The sequence below is a fragment of the Nymphalis io genome, chromosome Z, assembly GCF_905147045.1.
Source record: "Nymphalis io chromosome Z, ilAglIoxx1.1, whole genome shotgun sequence".
In the NCBI taxonomy this organism is placed as follows: Eukaryota; Metazoa; Arthropoda; class Insecta; order Lepidoptera; family Nymphalidae; genus Nymphalis; species Nymphalis io.
In genome coordinates this window covers 8540119-8563448 of record NC_065918.1, presented here as the reverse complement: position 1 = coordinate 8563448, position 23330 = coordinate 8540119, and the positions used below count along the sequence as shown (strand labels likewise).

Below are 23330 nucleotides of genomic sequence, written 5' to 3'. Positions count from 1 at the left end.
TAGGTGAGTAGATTTACAAGTATAACGCTGAATCCATTGAATTTGTTCAAAGGTTGCGTTATCATAATAAAGGTCACATACGTTGTTATGGGCTGATATTGTTGACATTCTATGAAGTTTAATGAAACTTTGTCTAAGTGCACACCATCGCTCATATAGACATCGGCATTGTAAGAAATATTAATAATACCTCATATCGGCAATGCGCCAACAACCTTGAAAACTAAGATGTTATGTCCCGTGTGTCTTGTAAATACACTGAAGGGTGATGAACACTTCAAATCAAAATACTACCATAGCAGACATTGTACAAAGCCCTACCACTAGTATTTTTACATTTCGGGATTCTCCCAAATCTCTGCAGTATTGCATTGACATATTTTATGATTTGTAATTGTAATTGAAATCGATAACTTGTAATTAATAAAGTTTTTTTCAAACAATTGCAATATTTTGGTTTTCAATATTATTCTGAGCATAATTTTACACAATGAAAAAATAAGGCTTAAATATTTTTTGTATAACTTTTTGTATTTAAGAATTAAATTTAAATCATTTTTGATGTTTGATGAGAGTTTAAATTTAAAATAGCAAAATGCTATTTTAAATATGATTCCTATGATTCCATATTTAATGAAATTCATTGTTCAGCTAAAGTTAATTTCGAACTCACTCAAAGCATGGACTTGTTTCAATGCACTTTGGTGGATGTGCACGTACAGATATGATATATAGTACAGTACAGTAACAGCCTGTTAATGTCCCACTGCTGGGCTAAGGTCTCCTCTCCCTTTTGAGGAGAAGGTTTGGAGTTTGTTCCACCACGCTGCTCCAATGAGGTTTGCTAGATTACACATGTGGCATAATTTCAATGAAATTAGACACACAGGTTTCCTCACGATGTTTTCCTTCACCGTCAAGCACGAGATGAATTAGAAACACATATTAAGCACGTGAAAATTCAGTGGTGTTTGCCCGGGTTCGAACCCACGATCACCGGTTAAGATTATTATGATGATATATAGGTACGTAACAGAAATCCATATATAATACACATTGACGATTCTGAATTTAAAATTATTCCTTTACTCAATAAAAAAATTATAAATACGCTATAATATACGCTATAATTTTTAATATACTCAGTTATACTTGTATTTAATATAGTGAAGTATTATACTGAGCAGGTAAAATATTCTTTGACTTGATTGAGAAAATGCAATGAACGCAAGTAATTATTGGAAATGAATTTAATAATATCATATTAAGCATCAATTGCCTTTGAATGCAATAACACTTGAAAAATTGCTGTTAATCAATGTTTAATTAACATTTTTTTCAATTAAATGTATCTTTGCTTTTACAGAAGACCGACATGATTCTCATAATTAAATCTCAAGTTATATAAATTGATGTTTTCCAATGCAGCGTCTTAGTTGTAGGTTCCGTACTTAATGATAGATTAAATTTTCAGATTTAAATGATACATTGTCTTGTTTATGTTTAATTATTATCGTAGTAAAATATATCACATATAAAGCCTGTAATCATAAAAGCTGTGTTGCAAATGATTCACGTTCCGCTTAGACATATGTAAATGTATGTATTGCTAGAATTTCTAGCAGTTCCTAAAATAAATTAAAAATTAATGTCTATTTCGAAACACTCAAACATGGAATGGTGATTATTCTGGTTTCGTAAATTAACTTTAATATAGATTCGTGTTCATGTTTTTAAGATACCCTTCATTATAATATTTTGATAATATGATTTAGATAACATATGAACATAAACATAAATAACTTTATTTTGTAAAACTTATTGATTAAATAACTACGTTTTTTACAGCGTTGAATAGATATTTAACGCGAATCCGAAGAAAATATTGCAAACTCTTGTGTCAGAGTTGGGCAATATTTTCTTCGAATTTCGTTTTAAATTTTAATTAAACCTTTTAGCTAAACAAATATTGTTACGAAAAACTGAAAGATCGTGGTAAAATCATAAAACTTTCGAATCACTGTTTCTCAAGCAGCTTTTGTAAGTCTTATCGTGATGGAGTTATGTGGTTGTTAAAAATTTATTACTGATTTATATTAAAATCATCTTTACTCCTCCCTAAGCGCTTCGCCTGTTAAATGTTGAATGTGGCAAATCCGCAGTCGAACAATATTGTCCGATACTTTTCGCTCGCAAACACAATAGGGATATTGTATACGTGTGCCAGCATCTTATTTGCCAATTAACAACTGAATATAGTTTCAACTCAATCTGATGAGCGATGATTCTTGTTTCATAGATTTTATACTATATATATATAGTGGGGATGTTGAATAGACTTAGGAATACTTAATAATGTCAATAGGAACGGTAAGCTTTTGAATTCCAGGCAATCATGAATTTTTTTAAGATAATTTCTTGAGCAATATTCTTTGATAACTTACAATGTTTTAATTTAAAGTTTGAAAGTAATCAGAAACATGAAATAAAAAAGATTTGCTAACCAAATTAAAATGTTTCAAGTTTAAGCCATTATTTGTGTATTGTATTCAAGCATATAAATGAAACACACGAGTAAGCTCTTCTATTAACATAACAAACAAACATACAAAGTAACATTTCATTACATTATAAAATTAAAGTATTTATTTAGTATTTTATTATATAGTACTGTAAATTTAAACGCTAAAGTTTCAGAATATTACTGCATCAAGTTTGTTCGTAGGAATTGAAGTAAACCATTCATAGAAGTCCATTAATATTCGTACGTAAATTTTGAAATCTCTGAAATATTAATGTGTTTTGCGTTTCTAAAATGAGAACCAACGTTCTCTTTTCATTCGATAGTTTTAAAGTATTTTTTCAAGAGCTGTTAACGATATTCATGCAGTAATTAATAATCCTAGTAGTTAAATAAGGCTGTAAATGTCCCACTGCTGGGCTAAGGCCTCCTCTCCTTTTTTAAGGAAAAGGTTTGAAACTTATTCCATAAGGCAGATATATAGCAGAATTTCAGTGTAATTAGACACATACAGGTTTCCTCAGGATGTTTTCATTCACCGTCAAGCACGAGATGAATTATAAACACATATTTAGCACATGAAAATTCAGTGGTGCTTGCCCGGGTTTGAACTCACGATCGTCGGATAAGATTCTACGCGTTCTAACCACTAGGCCATCTAATCAATTAATAACACTAAAAAGTGATAAATAATTTTGTTTTGATTTTAATGTTTGTTTATTTGTGTAAAAAAATGTCATATAAGGCAAAGAAACTTATTTAAATGCAAACAATTAATATTCCTTCCCATCCAAATTATATAGGTATGTTGTTCTATAATAATAGTTTAAATTAAATTGGTTTGAAGTAAATACTATCTTATTATAGAATATCGTATCGTAAAATAGACGTCTCTAAAATTCAATTATAGCAATTATATCATATAACTTTATATATTCATATTAAAATATATATATATAAAATCATCTTAACATGGCTAAGTGGTATTTGAGAGAATCCGAACAAATTTTACTTAATTGAATTATAAAAATGGAATGCTCCAAGCTAAAACATATAAGCGAAAAATTTGTATAATTTTTTTTTAGATTATGATGTATCACAAATAATACTTGATTAACCAAAAAATTTACGATTTATGTAGAAAATTCTATAATTCTTAACTGTAACGGAGGATTGGATTTATACTTGAAAAATGACGGTTCTTCTATTTCACTAAAGCAGTGCCATCTTAACACTAAAAGGAAGGCAACGTAGTACATTTTCTAGAAATTAACCTCAGTATATTCACTAAAACCCTAAAATTCTGATCATAATTCCTACAGGCTCTACTTATACACGTATTAAATTATATCGTATTATACGCGTAAATCTAAAATGTTTGCGCTCATGATATGTAATTTTAGCAGCCGCCTACAAGCATGTTTTAATCTGTCGGTGACAGATTTTCGGGAATCCTCTTTTTACTGGTGGTAGGGCTTTGTCGAGCAATCTCTCGCTTGATGCAGAGATCGACTTCCGCATCGGCAAAGCATCCTCTATGTTCGGGAGGCTCTGTACAAGGGCTTGGGATAACAGACACCTTACGGTAAAAATGAAAATGCTTGTTTACCAATCATGTGTCCTAAGCACACTACGACAACGTATGCAAAACAAGAACGGCGACTAAACACATTTCACTTGCGCTGTCTTCGGAACATTCTGGGCATCACATGGCAGGATCGCGTGACAAACGAGTCTGTTCTAGGCGAGGCACAGCTGCCTAGCATCATGGCCATTCTCAAAAAAAAAAAACGGTTACGGTGGCTGAGACACGTGCATCGAATGGAGCAGACTCGTCTTCCAAGGCAAATACTACTGGGAGAGGTTGTGGATGCAAAGAAGTCTGTTGGGCGGCCTATGCTCCGTTACAAAGATTGCGCTAAGCGTGATATGGTTGCGTTTAACATCCCTAGCAATCGATGGGAGGAACTGGCAGAGGACCGTGCCAAGTGGCGACGCCTTATTCACGAAGGTCAAACAAAGCATGACAATGACTGGTTTAAATTACTAAAAGAAAAACGCACTAGGCGTCATGAGTGGGCTTCAAACCCCCGCCCATCTGGGGGCGCATACACTTGTCGGAAGTGCGGCCGAACGATCCTCTCTCGCATTGATCTTTTCAGTCATGAACGCAAGTGCCTTCGCGATGCCGCTTAAATCATCTGTCAAAGATGCAGAGGCCTATATGATGGCTTTGTGCAAGCTCGTTTGCGTAGGTACCACCCACTCATCAGATATTCTACCGCAAAACAGCAGTACTTGGTATTATTGCGTTACGGTTTGAAAAAGGAACAACACAAGGAACGTAACATATTAGTTCCCAATATTGGCGATGTAAGCCTTGATAAACATTTCTTACAATGCCAATGTCTATGGGCGTTGGTGACCACTTACCACCTGGCCCACTTGCTCGTCAATATTAGCATTCAAATTTACTTATTACAATATGATATACTATATATACTTATATATATAATAATATGAATCTGATGGGCTTACTAATAATCATTGTTTATCAAGTATTTAGTTAAACACGGATTTCCCTCATTCACTTATCACTAAATTGACATTCGATTGTCTATAATCAATAACCGCTCGTTTTAAAGGTAAAACGGACTGTTTAATTAAATATGGCATCAAAAAATCAATATGTTTTGGTAAAACTAATGCCCGTGGAGTACCGGCTTAGAATAGTACTCCCCCAATCTCATCCCGTGGGTGTCGTAAGAGGCGACTGAGGGACGGGGAAAAGGGGGGATGGGCAGCAGCGTCCCCCCTCCCATAAACATCTTACCCCCTACTGCGCTCGCCAACACGCCTGCCCAGCGCGGCGAGTATGGGCAAACCCCTCCCTTAATGGCAGATGCGCCCAAAAAAGGCCCCCAGTTACCGGCAAGCCCGCTAGGCCCGACCAAGGTAGCGGTCGCGGTATCGGCAGGGCAGGGGGTGCTAAGAATCACCGGTTCACGGCAGGCTACCGTATAAAGCGACTGAAAATGGCAACGTATAATGGACGCTCGATGAGGCTGGACCATTACCTCGCCGAATTAGAAGTAGAGTTAAGTCATATAAACTGGCATATACTGGGGTTATCTGAAGTCCGAAGACAGGGGGAGGACACGATAACTCTAGAGTCCGGTAACTTACTCTACTTCCGCGAAGGTGATAACCTCTCCCAGGGTGGTGTCGGTTTTCTAGTCAAAAAGGATCTCATTAGCAGCATTGTGGAAATCAGTAGTGTGTCGAACCGGGTAGCGCACCTTGTCCTAAAACTTTCCGATAGGTACTCCCTGAAGGTTGTACAGGTATATGCGCCAACTTCGACATACTCTGATGATGTGGTCGAAGCGATGTACGAGGACATCGCAAAGGCCCTCAACGACACCTCGAGGGCCCACTACAATGTTGTTATGGGAGACTTTAATGCTAAAGTGGGAGTACAAGATAGCGGTGAATCGAAAGTTGGACCTTACGGCTTGGGCTGCAGAAATCACAGGGGGCAAATGCTGGTAAACTTTCTCGAAGCGCAGGGGCTTTTTTTGATGAATTCTTTCTTTCAAAAGAAGCCTCAGAGGAGGTGGACCTGGCGAAGCCCCGATAACGTGACAAGGAACGAGATAGACTTTATCATTTCGAATAAAAGGCACATATTTAGAGATGTTTCAATGATCAACAGGTTTAATACCGGAAGTGATCACCGCTTGGTTCGAGGCACTCTAAATATCAACTTAAAAGCCGAAAGATCGAGAATGATAAGGTCTACTCTCCGACCTACCATGCTCCAAGCTGCTCAAGGCTCCGAAAAGTTCCAAATGGAACTTCAAAATCAATTCACCGCGTTGGAAACCATAAGCAGCATTGATGAGAGAACCGACACGCTGGTCAAAATACTGCAAAACACATCCCGCAAGTGTTTTCCGCCACAGAGAAGAGACAACGCATCAAAACTCTCTGCTGAGACACTCGAGCTCATGAGAAAACGACGAGAACTACCATCGTTTTTGTCAGATAAGGCCTTAAACCGAACAATAAAAACGCTGACGCGACGCGATCTCCGACGCTCCAATACCCGTGCCATCAAGGCTGCGATTGAGCAAAATCGGGGATCGAAAGTGTTCGCTCGCAAGTTTGGGAGGCCGCGTCTGACTAAACTTAAAACTGAAAATGGTGGTTGGGAAACCTCTAGGCCTGAGATTGTTGGAGAAGTAGAGAGGTTTTATGGGCAGTTGTTCTCTTCAAGATCGGATAAACCCGTGGGAATCAGTATTGATGACCAGCGCGCCGCGCGCTTTTATGCGCCATTTCTCCAAGGAGCTCCCGATCGTTGACCAAGGCGAGATTAGGGCGGCTCTAGAACAGCTTAAAAACAACAAAGCTCCGGGAGATGACGGAATCACAACAGAGTTGCTTAAGGCAGGCGGGACTCCGGTCCTGAAAGAGCTAGCAAGCCTCTTTAATTCCGTCATCCAACATGGCAAGACCCCGGAAACGTGGAGCGGGAGTGAGGTGGTACTGTTTTTCAAGAAAGTTGATAAAACCCTCTTGAAAAACTACAGACCAATCACCCTCCTGAGTCACGTGTATAAGCTGTTCTCAAGAGTCGTCACGAACCGTCTCGCCAGACGACTTGACGAGTTCCAGACCCCAGAGCAAGCCGGCTTTCGATCAGGCTACAGCACCGTGGACCACATCCATACTGTTCGGCAGATTGTGCAGAAGACCGAAGAGTACAATCAGCCGCTGTGTATGGCATTTGTGGACTACGAGAAAGCCTTCGACTCCATCGAAACCTGGGCAGTGCTCGACTCATTGCAGAGATGTCATATCGATTGGAGATATATCGAGGTACTGAGATGTCTGTACAACGCCGCTACAATGACTGTCCACATCCAGGACTGTAAGACGAAGGCGATCCAATTGCGCAGAGGAGTGAGACAGGGGGATGTAATATCCCCGAAACTGTTCACCAACGCGTTGGAAGACGTTTTCAAAACGCTGGATTGGACTAGGTATGGAGTCAATGTAAACGGCGAGTACATCTCACACCTTCGATTTGCCGACGATATCGTCATCATAGCAGAGTCGCTGGAACAACTCACCGAAATGTTGCGTAGCCTAGGCGAGTCTTCCCGGTGTGTCGGTCTCGGTATGAACTTGGACAAGACCAAGGTCATGTTCAATAGGCATGTCGTGCCGGGACCGATATACGTCGAGGGGAAACCTCTCGAAGTTGTTAGTGAATATACCTACCTAGGACAGATAATACAAGTCGGTAGGAACAACTTCGAGAAGGAAGCCGATCGAAGAATTCGCTTGGGATGGGCAGCATTTGGCAACCTTCGTCAAGTCCTCAAGTCGTCTATACCGCAATGTTTGAAGACGAAAGTCTTCAACCAATGCGTCTTACCTGCCATGACATACGGTGCCGAAACGTGGACACTAACTGCGGGACTAGTCCACAAATTCAAAGTCGCTCAGCGTGCTATGGAGCGAGCTATGCTCGGAGTATCTTTGAAGGATAAGATCAGAAATGAGATTATCCGGAAAAGAACCGGAGTCACCGACATAGCTTGCAAAATTAGCAGGCTGAAGTGGCAGTGGGCTGGTCACGTATGTCGTAGGACCGATGGCCGTTGGAGCAGACGAGTCCTAGAGTGGAGACCGCGAATCGGCAAGCGCAGCGTAGGGCGCCCTCCAGCCAGGTGGACCGACGACCTTAAGAAGGTGGCGGGCACCAACTGGATGCGGAAGGCGGAGGACAGGGAGCTTTGGCGCACCTTGGGAGAGGCCTATGTTCAGCAGTGGACAACGATTGGCTGTTGATTGATTGAAACTAATGAAGTTGATTTAAAGGTTTTTAGAATCAGTCTTATTACGTTTAACTGAAAGTAAATATTGATCTGTGATATTATATCTAAGTTTTACTACATCTACATTGTACCTATTAGGAAATACGGACTCAGGCAAAGCATTCCATAGTTTCGCTGTGCGAATGATGAATGTGGATTCAAAGCGCTTCGTACGTAGGCGGGGAATTTCCACTGTGTACCTACAGCGCTGTGGCCGCGTTTGCCTGGCCGTTCGATAAAAGTAATAATATAATATAGTATAATAATTCTCAATAAGTCTGTTGCTTTAGTTTATTTGAAACCAACAGCGCGGAAATGCGGCCTGCATTATGGACAACTTTGCGTCGGGAGGGAATCGGGAGGTTCACTGACTATATTTGAGTCTGCACACAATAATACGAAAACGATAGTTTCGTATGTTATTACGGTGTTAAATTTCTTATACCAATACATTTTGTCTCAATCGATATACGAAAGCCTATCGATGTTTTGAGCCACAGTTTCGATCCTGACCTCTTGGGCCAAACTATCATATATCATTATCTAAAAGAAAGTGATCAATATAATCCTAATAGTTGGTCGCTATGATTTATCACTACAATACTTGAAAGCACGTTTTTACTTCTATTGTAATAAGTAATTAATTATTGGTATATATATAGTCTTTTTATATATAATAATACATTTATTCTAGTTGTAGTAGTAGTATCTTGTCAATTTTTCGTTTTATTTTATATTTCAACACGTATGATTTTCCTTTGACATCATGTTTATTCCTAACCGGGATTTAATACCCTTTCAAATGTTGTTTGTGGGCGTTAGTTCTGTGAAATAGTACCTTTGGACTTACTGTGATATATTCGTACTTCTCTCATCATCGTAGCTGTAATTATTTCTGACGAATTTAGTTATAATTAATCAATTCTATAAAATTCTAAATACTTTACTTATTAATTGCTATTTTCAATAAAATGTAAAACTAAATAAAAACAGAATGTATATGAGCTTAAGTAGGATAATAATTAACACAGATTTTTTACTATTTATGGAATTAAAATATACAGAAGCTATGACTTTCAAATGAAATAATAATCAATGGAAGTATTAGTATGAGAACAAAATTACAAATAATTGCCTCACGAACGTCTGCTTCGAATAACTACAAGAATGAAAGGAGCTACTCGTATTCCCCGATGAATCGCAATTCCCATTTTCCAATCGAAATATGAACAAGGTTTCCTGTTACTTGCAGAGGCAGAGACTTTTATATTACAATAATATCAAAAGTGTTCTTAAGTACGTATTCGCGTTATTTCGGTTATATTATATGTCAATGAAAGTAAATCGACTTTTGTTTCAAATGGAAATAAAAGTTTATTTTGGCTAAAGTCAAAATTAACAATAAAATCTTAATAATATTATTTAATTTGCATTTATAAAATATATTCACCGGTGCCCATGAAATAAAACAAAAACCTACTTAATTTTAGTAAGTAATTCATTGAACTTTTAATTATTTACGAGTATATTTAAAATAAATAGTCTGTTAGCTATTTCGTTGCCTTCACTATTATGTCGTTTACCGTTTAGGCTAAGTAATACATTTTGACTAAGGTTGTAGTTAACTTAAGACTAGGATTTACGCAGAACGCTATACGCTTTGATGAGAGTTAGAGAGTGTTAGGTAAGGGCGTGTAAAGCTAGGAGCTTGGCTTTCTATAAGATCTGATAACTTGTTTACAGTGCATGCAATATGTATTCGTCTAGGCGTTACTTTACATGGAAATGTTTTTAGTGGGATTTGGTGGGATATCATTTCTTTTTGTAAGTTTATTAATAACTAACTAATTTGTATTTTTTGAAATGTGCTAAAATGTTAGGTTGTTTTTTATTTGTAATCAATACTCTAAATACCAATTTTTTATTTTCCTACCTTCAAAACTGACACAAGCTCCAAACAAACTTTCACTCCCCTATTTTAAGGGATAGAGAGCAAAATGGACAGAATTCTTAAATTTTACGCTGTCTCTGTGCTAATCCTAGCTTTTACACCAAATTTGAACTCTCTATATTTTGATGATTATTATCAGTTAGTGAGTGACGGAATCTTGGTATTTTAGATATTAATAATACTAATGTCCTCCAGACCGATTCCGGCTACGGCGGCAAATCTAGAGAGAGATTAGCCAGCTGAGTAAGAGATATTATAGTGCACAAGTGTGTGCGCAGACACAGATGCACTCTCTCTTCCCTAGATCTCATAATCCGATGGTACGGCAATGCGACTAGACCGGAAAGAGCTCAGGCGCAGGACCAACGGCTTTACGTGCTTTCCGAAGCACGGGAGTGTACTCACTTCCAACTTCCAGACTTAGGAAAAAACCCAATTACTTTTTATTGGCCCGACCTGGGAATTGAACCCAGGACCTCCGGGTCTGCGGCCTTATATCAAGCCGCTAGATCAACGAGGCGGTCATTAATAATAATATATAAAGAATAATAGCTATATATTTGAAACTTGGCGTGTTTAATAAGTAATCTATTGTTAACTTTCTTACACTACAGGACGGATCTATAAAGGTACAAAAATACGACGATACGTTTCGAGAAAAGATAGGTGCGCTTCCGTTGTCTCGTCTTGGCGGGAGCACTATCGTGCCCACAGATTGTACAGTAACCGATAACCGTGTACATGTTATTATTATTCTAGACGGTGAACGGACTGATAAGTTCAGTTTTTTAATTTAAATTTTAAATTAAATTTTAACTGTGTTAGGCTTTTGTACCGTAAAGACATTTCACTCGTTAACCCAAAATATTTATTTTTAGTTCAAACTCTATAAGGTTCATTAAGTCGTCAATCAACCCCCAGCTTTTATGTAACAACGGCTGAACACCTATTAAATTATTTCGTTGCACCCTGACATATAGTCTTAGTTGCCTCTTATGTAATTGTCGGCATCGTTAAAAATGAAATTCAATTACAGTCTGTATACATTTTATATATTGAGTTAGCGTTGCACTTTTGCTAGTGTTGTTAAGCCGTTTAATTATTTGAAGTAAAACATAGAGGTCGATTTATGTTCAACGTTTTTATAAAAAAATGATAAATTTTCGAAGCAAAATTAGTCTTGAATATTAGAATTGCATGCGAGTTAAATAAGCGTGAGCCACTAAATGTAAATTGGTTTAGTGATACGCAATTATATTTTAATTGAATAAAATAAATATTTTTTATTATCATTTATCGTAACAAAATCTATTTAAGATTTAATTTTTTTTCGTCACAAATATAGAGAATGATTGTACCTTCTCTCAATAAAACTTGTAAAATGCTGCAAAAGTACGATTTGCATTGAAGAATGCTGTTGCAAGTTTATGCCTTTGGAAAGATAGTTTGAAGGAATCTCGAAAGATATTCGAAGTAGGTATTATGATTATATTCTGCAAGAACCTTTTTTGATATATCATAAAATATAAAGTTTTCAGTTTAAACTAGATGATTTATAAAAGTTTAAGTTATTTCTCATTTTAAAAGTATTTAAATTTTTTTATGATGAATTTTTATAATAAACTTACCATTGGTATTCTGGTAACGTTCGGTCGATTTTTGGAATTCTTTACTTTTATATAATACGTTAGTTAAAGTAAGTTCGTGAACTTGTCTAACTTCTTAATGTCTTGAAACCACATGGTTCCTTAAAATTGGATACTTACATTTTTTTTATTTTAGAAGCATTACTGATTATTGACCGTTATGAAATTTCCATATATTTAGCAAAATAAATGACACAAGGCCGTTGTTAGGTAGTTGTCCCCATCACCGTCTCTTTGCGTTAAAGATACTCGATATATTTCCTATGAGAGACCCTCCGTCTCTAAGCTATTAACATTGTAGTGCATCTATAATTAATTGATCAATTTGCATAAGCTAGTACACAAAATCTAGCGGGTAATACAGTCGATACCTCGGTGTAATTCTTGAAGCTCAATCATCAATAATTCAATGTTAACTGAAATCAGAAAGGCAATTTATCTTTGGTATTAATGTATGACAGCAATCCCAAAAATTTAATAAAATAATTAGTAAATAAATGACACATAAATCTCTTTTATCATATCGTCATTTTTGGACCTTATTCCATCACGTTGCTCTAGTCTGCACTCGTAGCACCACCGAGCAAAAAGAAGATGATAAGCAAAAATTACTCGCACATTTAAAATCAGTGCTTGCTTAAATTTTAACCCGTGATTTTCGGATAAAATAAGATACTTTATTCGGCACCTTTATAAAAAGCCATTGCCTTTGTAAGATCAAAGTATTAAATCTACGTTCCCATATTGGTTCGACTATTTTGTTTGAAATATGAATAACTAGTATGATAAATTGGAAACTTAACGCAATATCACCAACGCTGGAAGGGGTCAAACTTACATTAAATAAGATGGCTTAGCATTAAGAAAGTAAAAGACTAAGAATGTCCCACAGCTGGACTAAGATATCCTCTCCTTTTAAGGAGGTTTGGAGTTTATTTCCATGCTGTTGTGTGAGTTGGTTGAAACACATGTAGAAAACTTACATTCGACACAGTTTCCTCGTGTTGTTTTCACTGACCTAGTGAGCACAAGATGATTTGTGATTAATTACAAATCAAGAACATAGTTTGAGTCAGTGGTGCTTGTCTGGCACCACTGAATCTGTTCTATAAAGTTTACTTAATGATATGTATTTATAATGTTTTTATCAATCCGATATAACTTCGACCGAACCGCAAACGGGTCGAAAGAAATTATAAGAAAGCGGATGACCGGCAATGTTTTTTTTGTTAATAAAATTTAAAACTTGTTATTAACAATTAATAACACTGCAAAAAATTAATGTATCAACTGTGGTACAATCTACAATAATTAGCTCCACTCATTTTTTCCAATCGCTACGTTGCAATTGTGCAATGTTAGCTGTAGGTAATAATGGGGCGCCTCTTCGTGGCTTGATCTATATATTATTTATTAGCAATCTCGCAGAACGGAGAAGCTGCTCAAGTCAATTACTTAGAAACTTTGACGCGAATCCGAACAACTACTTTTCAAAGTTTTAACTTTATATGACCAAAGTTTTAACGCGAAAAGGACGAACATATAAATATTATTTATATTGAAGGAAATAAACAATTATGTAAAAAAACGACTAAGCTTCCGCAAACCAATATTACAATTCAAACATGGATAACGATATTCATATATTAGACCAAACAATTCAATCAAATCAATTATGACAGAGAGGTTAATCGGTGCTTAACTAAGCCATCATCTTAGGGAATAGTAATTGATTAAAAATTGTATTTGTTCCTAAAAATATAATAAACTAACCAAAATTTAGACTTCATGTTTTAAATATTTTTAATTTATCTATATGAATGATATTTATTCTGTGCGATGTTTAGTCACATTTAATTTTGCTATTAAAACAATGTGTTATAATATTGCTATGATTTGTACATACAGTAACTGTATCAAAACAGTTAATGTTACAAAGTTTGACATAATTATATTAAGTATCATGGTACCGTAATATTCCGTATAAATAAAGTGAAAGTATTATTGCAACCCTGTTTTTCTTCTGTCTTGGATTGATATTATGCGCTATAGTAAATGAATTGTTTATATAAACATATTGACGTCTATATAAATTGTCACCCAATGTAGATCGTCCAGGTCTCACCCAGGTTGCCTCCCCATTTCCTACACCCAGGGTTGATGTAAGTATGCGTGTATGTGGGGTTGGGTGCACGCCCGCTGCCCGTTTCATCTCCCTTCCTATCTCGCTCGCTTCACCTTATTACCGCAAGTTAGGTAGAATAATTATGTTTATTAAAAACTCTTTGGCAATCCTCTGCTCGCGTCATGTGGCATGAACATAAACAATAAAAATAACTTGCGAAATCATCGGAAAGTTAAACAATAGGCTCATAATAAACTTCTTAAATGTCAGGATTCCTTTAATTTTCAAGAAATTGAGCAATAATTGTTTTGAAAAAAAGTTTTGACGTCTGACGTTACATAAGAAAAGAAGTCATACCAATATGAATTGTAAAAAACTTAGCTATAATTAAAATAGTTTCAAAAGTTTTTATTATAAAGAGGTATCTGTGTTCCAATATAAAATTTCATCAAAAAATTGAATAGCACGAAAATCATTCGATTAAGGCTTTTATTGTAAAACAAAGGTATCAGTGCATCAATAAAATTGAACCAGAGCGCCGTGGTATATACGTATTACAATTTTAAAACAATTTATTAGTAAAAATTTTATAACGTAAAAGATCTATCTTGCATAACTTCATTAATTTTACCCTACATTCCCTATATTTATAGTACGAGTGTCGCCATACAATATTCCTATGTTGTTAAGCTATTTGGGAATAGTAAATTAAAGTTATAGTTTAATTGATAAAAAGACAGTACCACGGTAACCATGATAGTAGTATAGTCAGGATCGGATGTGATACTTAATTAGATTAATTAAATAATTTATTCGTTTGACATATTATGATAGACAGCACAAGTTTTAACCATATATATATATTAAAGGGAAACAATCTGAGCGAGCTGGTAATTAAGAACTATTTAATATTGAAAGTAAAAGACTAGACAGATCCTTAAGGTATCGTCTCATAATTACTCAAGTCGCCAATTTCCTGAAGTGGTTACCAATGATTGCAAGTGCAGGCGGAAGTATAGAGGATAAACAATTTTGTAATTAAAATCTGTCGTTGATAATATAAATTTTAAAATTTTGCACTGCTTTTGAGATTTAAAAGGTAGATCTTCGTATCACGTTTTATAGTGCAACTTGCAAGCGACTGCTAGGAAGGATGGTAATATTCTAATCCAATCACTTTGCCTTTAGACGGTCACATCAACCAGAAGGTAATCACTTTACATGAAAGTCTGCCCGTTCTGTTTTAGATTAATGACCTTGTCAGAAACATATTTGTTTTTTTTTTAATTTTTTATTGAAAAATAAAATCAGTTTGATAAACAAAAATGATTATATATACGTATATATAAACAACACCAGACTTTTATTTATTTCACATGTAAACAATACAAACTTATTAACTACCGACTTTAATCGTATACTTCAAATTAGCCATTATATTAAATAACGCTTATTACGGCGAGACCGAGACGATAGACATAGCTATCTTAGTGTATGAATATTTATCGACATAGACGCTTTAGACGTGTACCTATAGACGCTTTAGATCCTTAACTGTAGACAAAACATTTTGATGAGCGCTTGACTCAATAAATACAACTAATTTAACAGCAATTCTAACGATCAATATCAACGTTTTTTAATACTATGTGTCGGGTTAGAGTAAAAATAACTATTACTCTGTAGTGACAACCATATGAAATATAACATCTTAAGTCTTATGGTTGGCGGCGGAAGACATGAAACATCTTAAAGAGATGTCGTTTATAAGCGAAGGTCACCTCTTGCTACTGCCATTTTTTACTTTTTTTACTAAGCCTTAGTCAGCGAAAAATATCCGTCCGTTTTTCATTGTTTAATGATTTAAAACAATTATAAGCGTTTGGTTATTTATTTAATTAAGTTAGCAATACACGAGTCCATATTAGAAAATGATACGTATGTTAAAACTACAAATCGCTAATGATTGTTTGTTGAAAACGTATTCGATACCCTTGCTTTGTATTACCAGAGCATCATAATTGCAACGTGAAGTGTATTTCATTATTCACATTCACCGTGAGTTATTTTACTCGCAACATACTAAGGGGACGATCATTTTGATTGTGTGTGTTGTCTGTCAGTAATCATATTTTGTTTAAATCTTTTTATTTTTCCCTGTCGTGTTTTTCATAATTAATCTCCCTAATAATAATTTGTCCAATGCAAGCTGCTCACTAAATCTGCATTTGTTCTTTACGCATGCGCCATCAAAATTACTGACGTCATGCATCATATATATAGGGGGATGCTACCCTGTTGGGTACAGTCTGCCGGCGTCGGTTCTTCGAACCAGACGCTGACTTATCGCGACAACTTGTTTTTTTATAAAAAATATGTTTTATGTTCTAAACATAGCATCATTCATCGAGGTTTGTATATTCGTTTAATAAGTATATTATTTTTTTGTTTCTTTGTTAAGGAAATTTTGTTAATTTTATCCTTTTTATTTTTACTGCGTTGTGGTTTTTATTCTTATTTTTTAAAATATTTATTCTTCAAATATGATTTCAAAATGTTAAGTTAAGGTTTTTAATAATAACTTTTGAGGATATTACCAATTACTAAACTATAAAAAAATAGTTGTGTATCTGAATGAATCATTCTTCTTTTTTTCAGAATTAGTTAATATATATATGTTTCACTATTTAATTACATTCTTCTGTATTATATTAATCGTCTGTATAGTATATCTTTATTAATCACATTAAAAGTTAAACGGAATACAATTTTATTTTATATATTTACAAAGAGCAAAAAACCTACTACGTTGTATTCCACATACAAATTCAACGTGGGATGAAAATTATTGGACTTGCTTTGAGCTTAAATGTAAAAAAGTAAAACTAAAATTTTATTTGTTATAAATTTGATATGAATGCAGGAGTTTTGCACTTTACAGTAACGAAAAAATGAGTTTCACTTCGAGTAGCTTTGTCTGACGACATTTCCTTTGGAGAGTTTTAAAATAGTTTCCTCTTTGTCGCGATTTTTATACTGCTAATTCATATTATATACTCGCTTGTACCTTTCCTGTAATAAAATTATTTGGCAAGCAAAAAATTAAAATATGTCGCGAATGTTTAATACTAGGTATTCATATTTATCGCAGTTAAAACAAAATATATCAAAACGATTGCGATTGCACGGATTTAAGCAGATTTAAAATACTCGATGAAATCAGTTAATTTTAACCCTACGACGTGTACGAGTATGTCACGTTGACATTCGTCTTTAACTGCAAAAAGTGCAATTTATACTAATATTATAATTGTGCAGATATCTTATTGTGTGTTACCTTATAAGGACTAGTTACGACCTATCTAAGTATGTAAGGAAATTTGACATTGAGGTAGTCTTGGACGTCGACAAAGAAATATAAAGTATGAGCTTATGAAATAAAAATAAACACATAGACGACCATTTTTAAATAAAATATAGTTATAAAAAATAGAATATTAATACATAAATGTAACAGTGTGTAATTTATAAAAAAAAAAACAAACAAATAAACGAAAATGCTTTAAAGTTCAATTTTAGTAAATGTAACTGTCGGTTGATTTTTCGGTTCAGAGAAAGCTTTATTGGCTTTTTTCCTTTGTCGAGCGTTGTTTGTTCACAGCTTTTTGTTAATTAATTGAAAAGTAAAAATAACTAAAAGCGATATGTTACGACTTTCTTGTTTACAATGAATGACCCTTGTGTATGTAATGACTGATCATTGGGTATGCAGGTAGAAATATTTAATAAATATTTTGATGGTAAACTGTTTAACTATGAATATAAATCAAATTCAAATCATTTACAATACATACTATTTGTCACGACAACGTACTGCTTAAACTGTAATAAAAACACGTATAATTGATCGAAGCTTTAGTTTTTAATTTTGTTTACTGACTAGGAACAAAACATACAAATTGCAAAAAAAATATTCTAGTGCGTCAAGGACTCATTTATATTATAGAGATTATAAGAATTTCAGAAAGAAAAACATAAATACCAGTTACGACAAAAAAAAAACACAAAATCCATCTGTCGGGACCTGCAACGGCAGTCTTCGAAATTCCGACCCATCAAATCCATATCTATGTTAAAAAACAGAAAATTTGCAGTTTTGTTATTTATAATTCAGTTTTGCGAATGGATGTTTAATATTTAGCTTTTAAGACAAACTATTTCTATTTCATATTGTAATTCACATAAATCTCTTTAAGTAACAAATTACTGAGTATTATAAATTTATATATTGTAGTTGCTTGTTGCATCGATATATTATTCAGTGCGCAGCGGCAACTTAATCTTTATCAGTATAGTTAGTAGAACATCACATTTCTTCATAAAAATGCACTTCCAAAGCTACGAGTGTCAGGTATAATTGGTAATTGGATACGAAGTGCTTCTTTATCCATGTAAGAGGTTCCGTCTAACAATAAAATTTAAAGCTTCCTTTGTTCGGACGCTCTGTCTCAGATATATATTTTTAAATAGGTATTCAAGTTTTTCATTTCTGACGTTTTTCTTTGTAAGTTCAATAGTCGCCGTATATGCTGATATCGCGTCTTTGTATTTTTTTAAATAAGCTTAACTTTATCATATAAACATGTCTTTCGAATAGATAAGGTACATCTCTATATTTATTTGAATAGTTATCATAAATTTTAACGGACTAAATAAAATTTACTCTAAATAGATATTACTAAATTATACTAATTATAGCAAACAAAAAAACAAATTCTAATCTTTATTAAACATTCGACGAATTACTAAACAATAATCTTTTCCCAAAGGCGAAAAATATTCAAAAATATAGTTTGAATTAAGTTGTATTGATAAAAAAAAAGGTAAAAAAATGTTTTAAGTTAAAGAAAACTTTATTAAAAAGAAAGATAATAATGATGTAGATAATATACATAAAGCTAAAAAATAATGATTTAGGTCCAGGGTACCAGTCCATACACCACTTTTCTCATCAATGAAGGGCATTGATCAGATTCTTAAATAAAATGGTCATAGACTCTTAAGTAAAATTGACACCTAATACCCATATTAAGGGAATGAAACGAATATTATGTAATCCACAATTTTGTAACACCGGCCATCTTAGATTTGATTTTTTTTTGTGGTGTACTGTATTCTACTAGTCTAACCTTTTCATTTGATATTCATATTAAGAGGATTGTTAGAATATATGTAATCTCCATTTTGTGCAGCGGCTGTCTTAGATTTTCTATGATACTGTATATATTATATCGACTGTACTTACTAACTTGAAAAGATATACTATCGTATTCCAAGGCGCAATGTTCGTAGTTTTCTGGGCACTTTTGATGTCAGAATATCAAAAACGAAATTAGGATGTAATGCACCAATGCCTAGATCATCACGGTTGTACAATGGTTTTTGTCAAGATCTAGATATTTTTAATGACTCTGCCATGATTTATCGTAAACGGGCGCTAGAATTGTTGAGAGATGCAAATAAATAATAAATAAATAATAAATAAATAAGTAAATAAATAAATAATAAATAATGTTATCTTAATTTTATTTTGTATTAATTAGTATATTTTTAGTAATTTTTTGTAACGTAAACTTTGCATGAATTTAATGAATTATTTAATTTTAATTTGTACCTATATCAATTCAAACTATTTGTGTTTTTAATTTTAATTTTATTAAGTGCATGTTTATTTTTTTATGATCTTTAATTTTTACCAATTTGGACTTATTTTTTGTTATTTTTTTTTTTAATCTTTCTACTCATGTTGCTATAATTATGTGTTAATGTATTTTTAAAACAAATATTGTAATTGTTGTGGCTACTTTAAAAAGCTTCACATGTTAGCTATTTTCACTAAATTGTTTTACATTTGTCATTAAAACATGTAGTAGCTACTTGTGGTCCTTAAAATAAATAAAATAAAAATAAAATATTGAATTATATTGTCATTAGAATCAAAGGTGTGTGTATACCAAATTTCAGATCAATCGGTCATCATGGAAGAGGGTAAAAATTCAGAGGGTAATAAACAACGGATTGAGGAAATAGAGTAGTTTGGAAGTCGATTGACAAAGGCTTTGCTGACAAAGCTAACACAGAACTTGTGAAAGCGGCCGTAGGTTCCACGGCAGAAAAATACATTTTGTAAAAAAACGTAGCACCTTAATTGACTGAATTAATCTATTAATATTATACAACTTTCCTCTAATGAAAGATAAACAAGGCAATAGCGGAATGCTTACAAACTCCCTAACCAATACTCTTTTTTGTAAAAACTTTTTAACTTAAAATTAAACCGAAGGAAGAAGGAATTGAAAAGCAAAAATAAACATAACTTTAATAATTAATATCCTAAAATCTTAATAATTAATATCCTAAACGAATGTAGGTAACTTTTGAGTCGGCGCCGAACAAATAATAAACAAAGATAGCATAGTCCATTTTTGTAGGTTAAAGTTTAAACTTTTCGCCGGTTAAAGTTTTTGTTAAATAGTTTTTATTTTTTTTAACTCTACTTATATATACTTAACATATGTGTATCTTAATGTCGCAAGGCTTTTAAGTCGATGCGTATAGTTTTTTTTAAAAGCCTGTAAATATATAGGGGAGTAGGTTTCGGATAATATCCATACCAAGTAGCTTTACTGGTTGTTGGTTGATACACGTATGGCAAACTTTCACCCGACACATGCAGGTTTCCTCACGATGTTTTTCTTTATCCCTGAGCACGAGATGAATCATTAACATATCACTTGATAATTCAGTGGTTCTTGTCCGGGTTTAGGGAAAATAAGGCATTTCTCCACTCTTAGAGATATATTTTTTTTGATTAAACTGAAACACCTTCAAGTATAGTTTATCTGACAAAACAAGAATCTTCTAAATCGGATCACCCAGTATAGAGTTATGCGTGGTAGAATCGACTATTTTTGTAAAAAAGTTAAGGGTTAACAATCAATCATACCCATATTTTTATACCTCTAAGGAAGGATTATAAATATATGGCCAAATTCTAAATATACCTTATCTAATGAAAAGAGAATTATCAAAATCGGACTCCTCAATATTGGGCAAGTTATACGTAGCCATAGGTAAATATATATATGCGTCGAATTGTGACCCTGTTTATTTTGGTTTTGCCGGTTAACATTTATATTACTTATTCTTCGTCATCGCGAATCACTGCTGTTGCTTAGCATTGATGTCTTGCCTATCCAACGATACCATACCAAAGTCACTCTATGCGCGCAACATCTTCTTCCTAAGCTACCGAAACAACGGTCGTTTGGTTTATTATTCTTGTTACATCGAGCATATTGCGTAATATTAAATTGTAAACATAATATTTTCTTCTTTTTTAACTTTTTATTGAGGTTTTATCACCACAATCATGATTATATTCAGACGAACTAAGTCACTTATTGCAAACTTCAACTCAATATCCGACGTGGAAAAATGTAGAGCGTATATGGTAAAATTAAAACAATATCTGTCGGACGGTCAGTCGATAATATCGTATAAGTTAAGTGTAAGTCGTGAAAAATATTATATGTTAAATATTTGTTGCAGGTTTAAAACTCTGTTAAGAATGATCCGGAACATCAGAAGATGCGGTCCTCCGCGTCGTCGGAACAACATCTTCCTCATAGTTATGATCTCCGTTTTGTCAACGATCTTCATACTGTATAGCTTCAACGGGTGTAAGTATCATTTTTAAGAATTCATTTAAAACTGCGCATTTTTAACTTCGGAGGAAACCTTAGCTTTTTACTACTTATGCTACTAGAATTTTATTTTTCAAGCAGGTCAACAGCTGAACAAGATCTTCTATGAATGAAAAACATTATCTTTAATCTTTTGCTTTTAAATTATTTTGCCTAATTTCTTTAGCTTTAGAAACTTCATTATGATTTAAATTTTAGTAGAATAGTTAAATATCAAGGATATGAAAACGGTATACGAGTATATAATAAAATCGTAATTATTAATATAAAAACTTATACTGTTTTAACTAACTTCAAGTGGTATGATACATACATATAAAGAGACCATACATACGTAGAAAGTTCATACTAAGCAATTGGATTTATTGTTTTACGTAAAATATTTAATATTAAAAACTGAAATAATAGCCGAAAAAGTACTTAAAATGCAACATACTATTGTAATAAAATAACAAAATAAAAAGCATATACAACATTTGCAGTCAAACTTACGAATTCAAAATTATATGTGACACTCAATTACCGTTCATAGCCATAAAACTGTAAACTAACGCCCTATATTTAAAAAAAACAATATTAATCACTATTAAAACAAAGGGAAGTTTATTTCAAAAAGGTAATTTAAGCCTTCTATTTGTGGAATATTGAAATTATATGTGTAGTCGCCGTTGCGTTTTCATTGCAGACAGACCAGGCAATTATTATAAAAGTAGTTAGATAAATTAAATTTTAATTATAGTAAGGTCGACCTAACTCAAATATTGACATAAGTAATTTTTTTTTATTTTCTATTTGAAAGTATGGTAATAGGTCCGATGTGGAAGACGAAAGTCTACCATTGACGTGAATTACCATTCAATCAATCTTTATTGTTAACCTATCGTTTAGTTTTCTTTTCGTATTGTTTAGACTAATTTTGGGCGTAATTTTGTGAGGAAGGAAGGGGAACACCCAAGATGGTGGATTATTTATTTTTAATGTACTCCTACAATATGGGTATCAAATGAAAGGGATTGCTGAGAATAACTCGAAAAATAAAGTGAGGTCACTCTTAAATCAATATGGCGGACTTCTAAAGATGGGCTACATTTTTTATGCTTTCCTACAATATGGGTATCATATGAAAGGGCTCGCTAAGAATACGAATGCGAGTTAAACTCCGTTGCTCCAATCCGTCTGAAATTTTGGTGGACGGGGGTTTGTGGAGTCCTCGATTATGATATTGAGGTCGAATTGTTCGAATCTGTAGCAAAGGTTGGTTAACTTTGACTTGTGTAATTTGGCGAGATAGGCGTCAACAGCAATGAACATGAAAACTTCATACAATGAACAGACTGAGCAATACCATGTTTGTAGTAACAGAGACCTATTTTTTATATATAGTTGGCAGGACCTAGTTACATATCATAAGTATGATTATTTTTATTCGATGA

At 33.8% G+C, this 23330-nt stretch overlaps 1 protein-coding gene across 1 annotated transcript in view; it reads left to right on the top strand.

The window, feature by feature from the left end:
• The first annotated feature begins 16510 nt into the window (after positions 1-16510).
• LOC126780723 (alpha-1,3-mannosyl-glycoprotein 4-beta-N-acetylglucosaminyltransferase A) overlaps positions 16511-23330 on the top strand; it is a 28919-nt gene continuing 22099 nt past the window's right edge. Inside the window, 2 exon segments of the mRNA XM_050505385.1 lie at positions 16511-16542; positions 21743-21873. Of these exon segments, the coding sequence (XP_050361342.1) occupies positions 21762-21873 (112 nt within the window). The 5' untranslated portion in view covers positions 16511-16542; positions 21743-21761.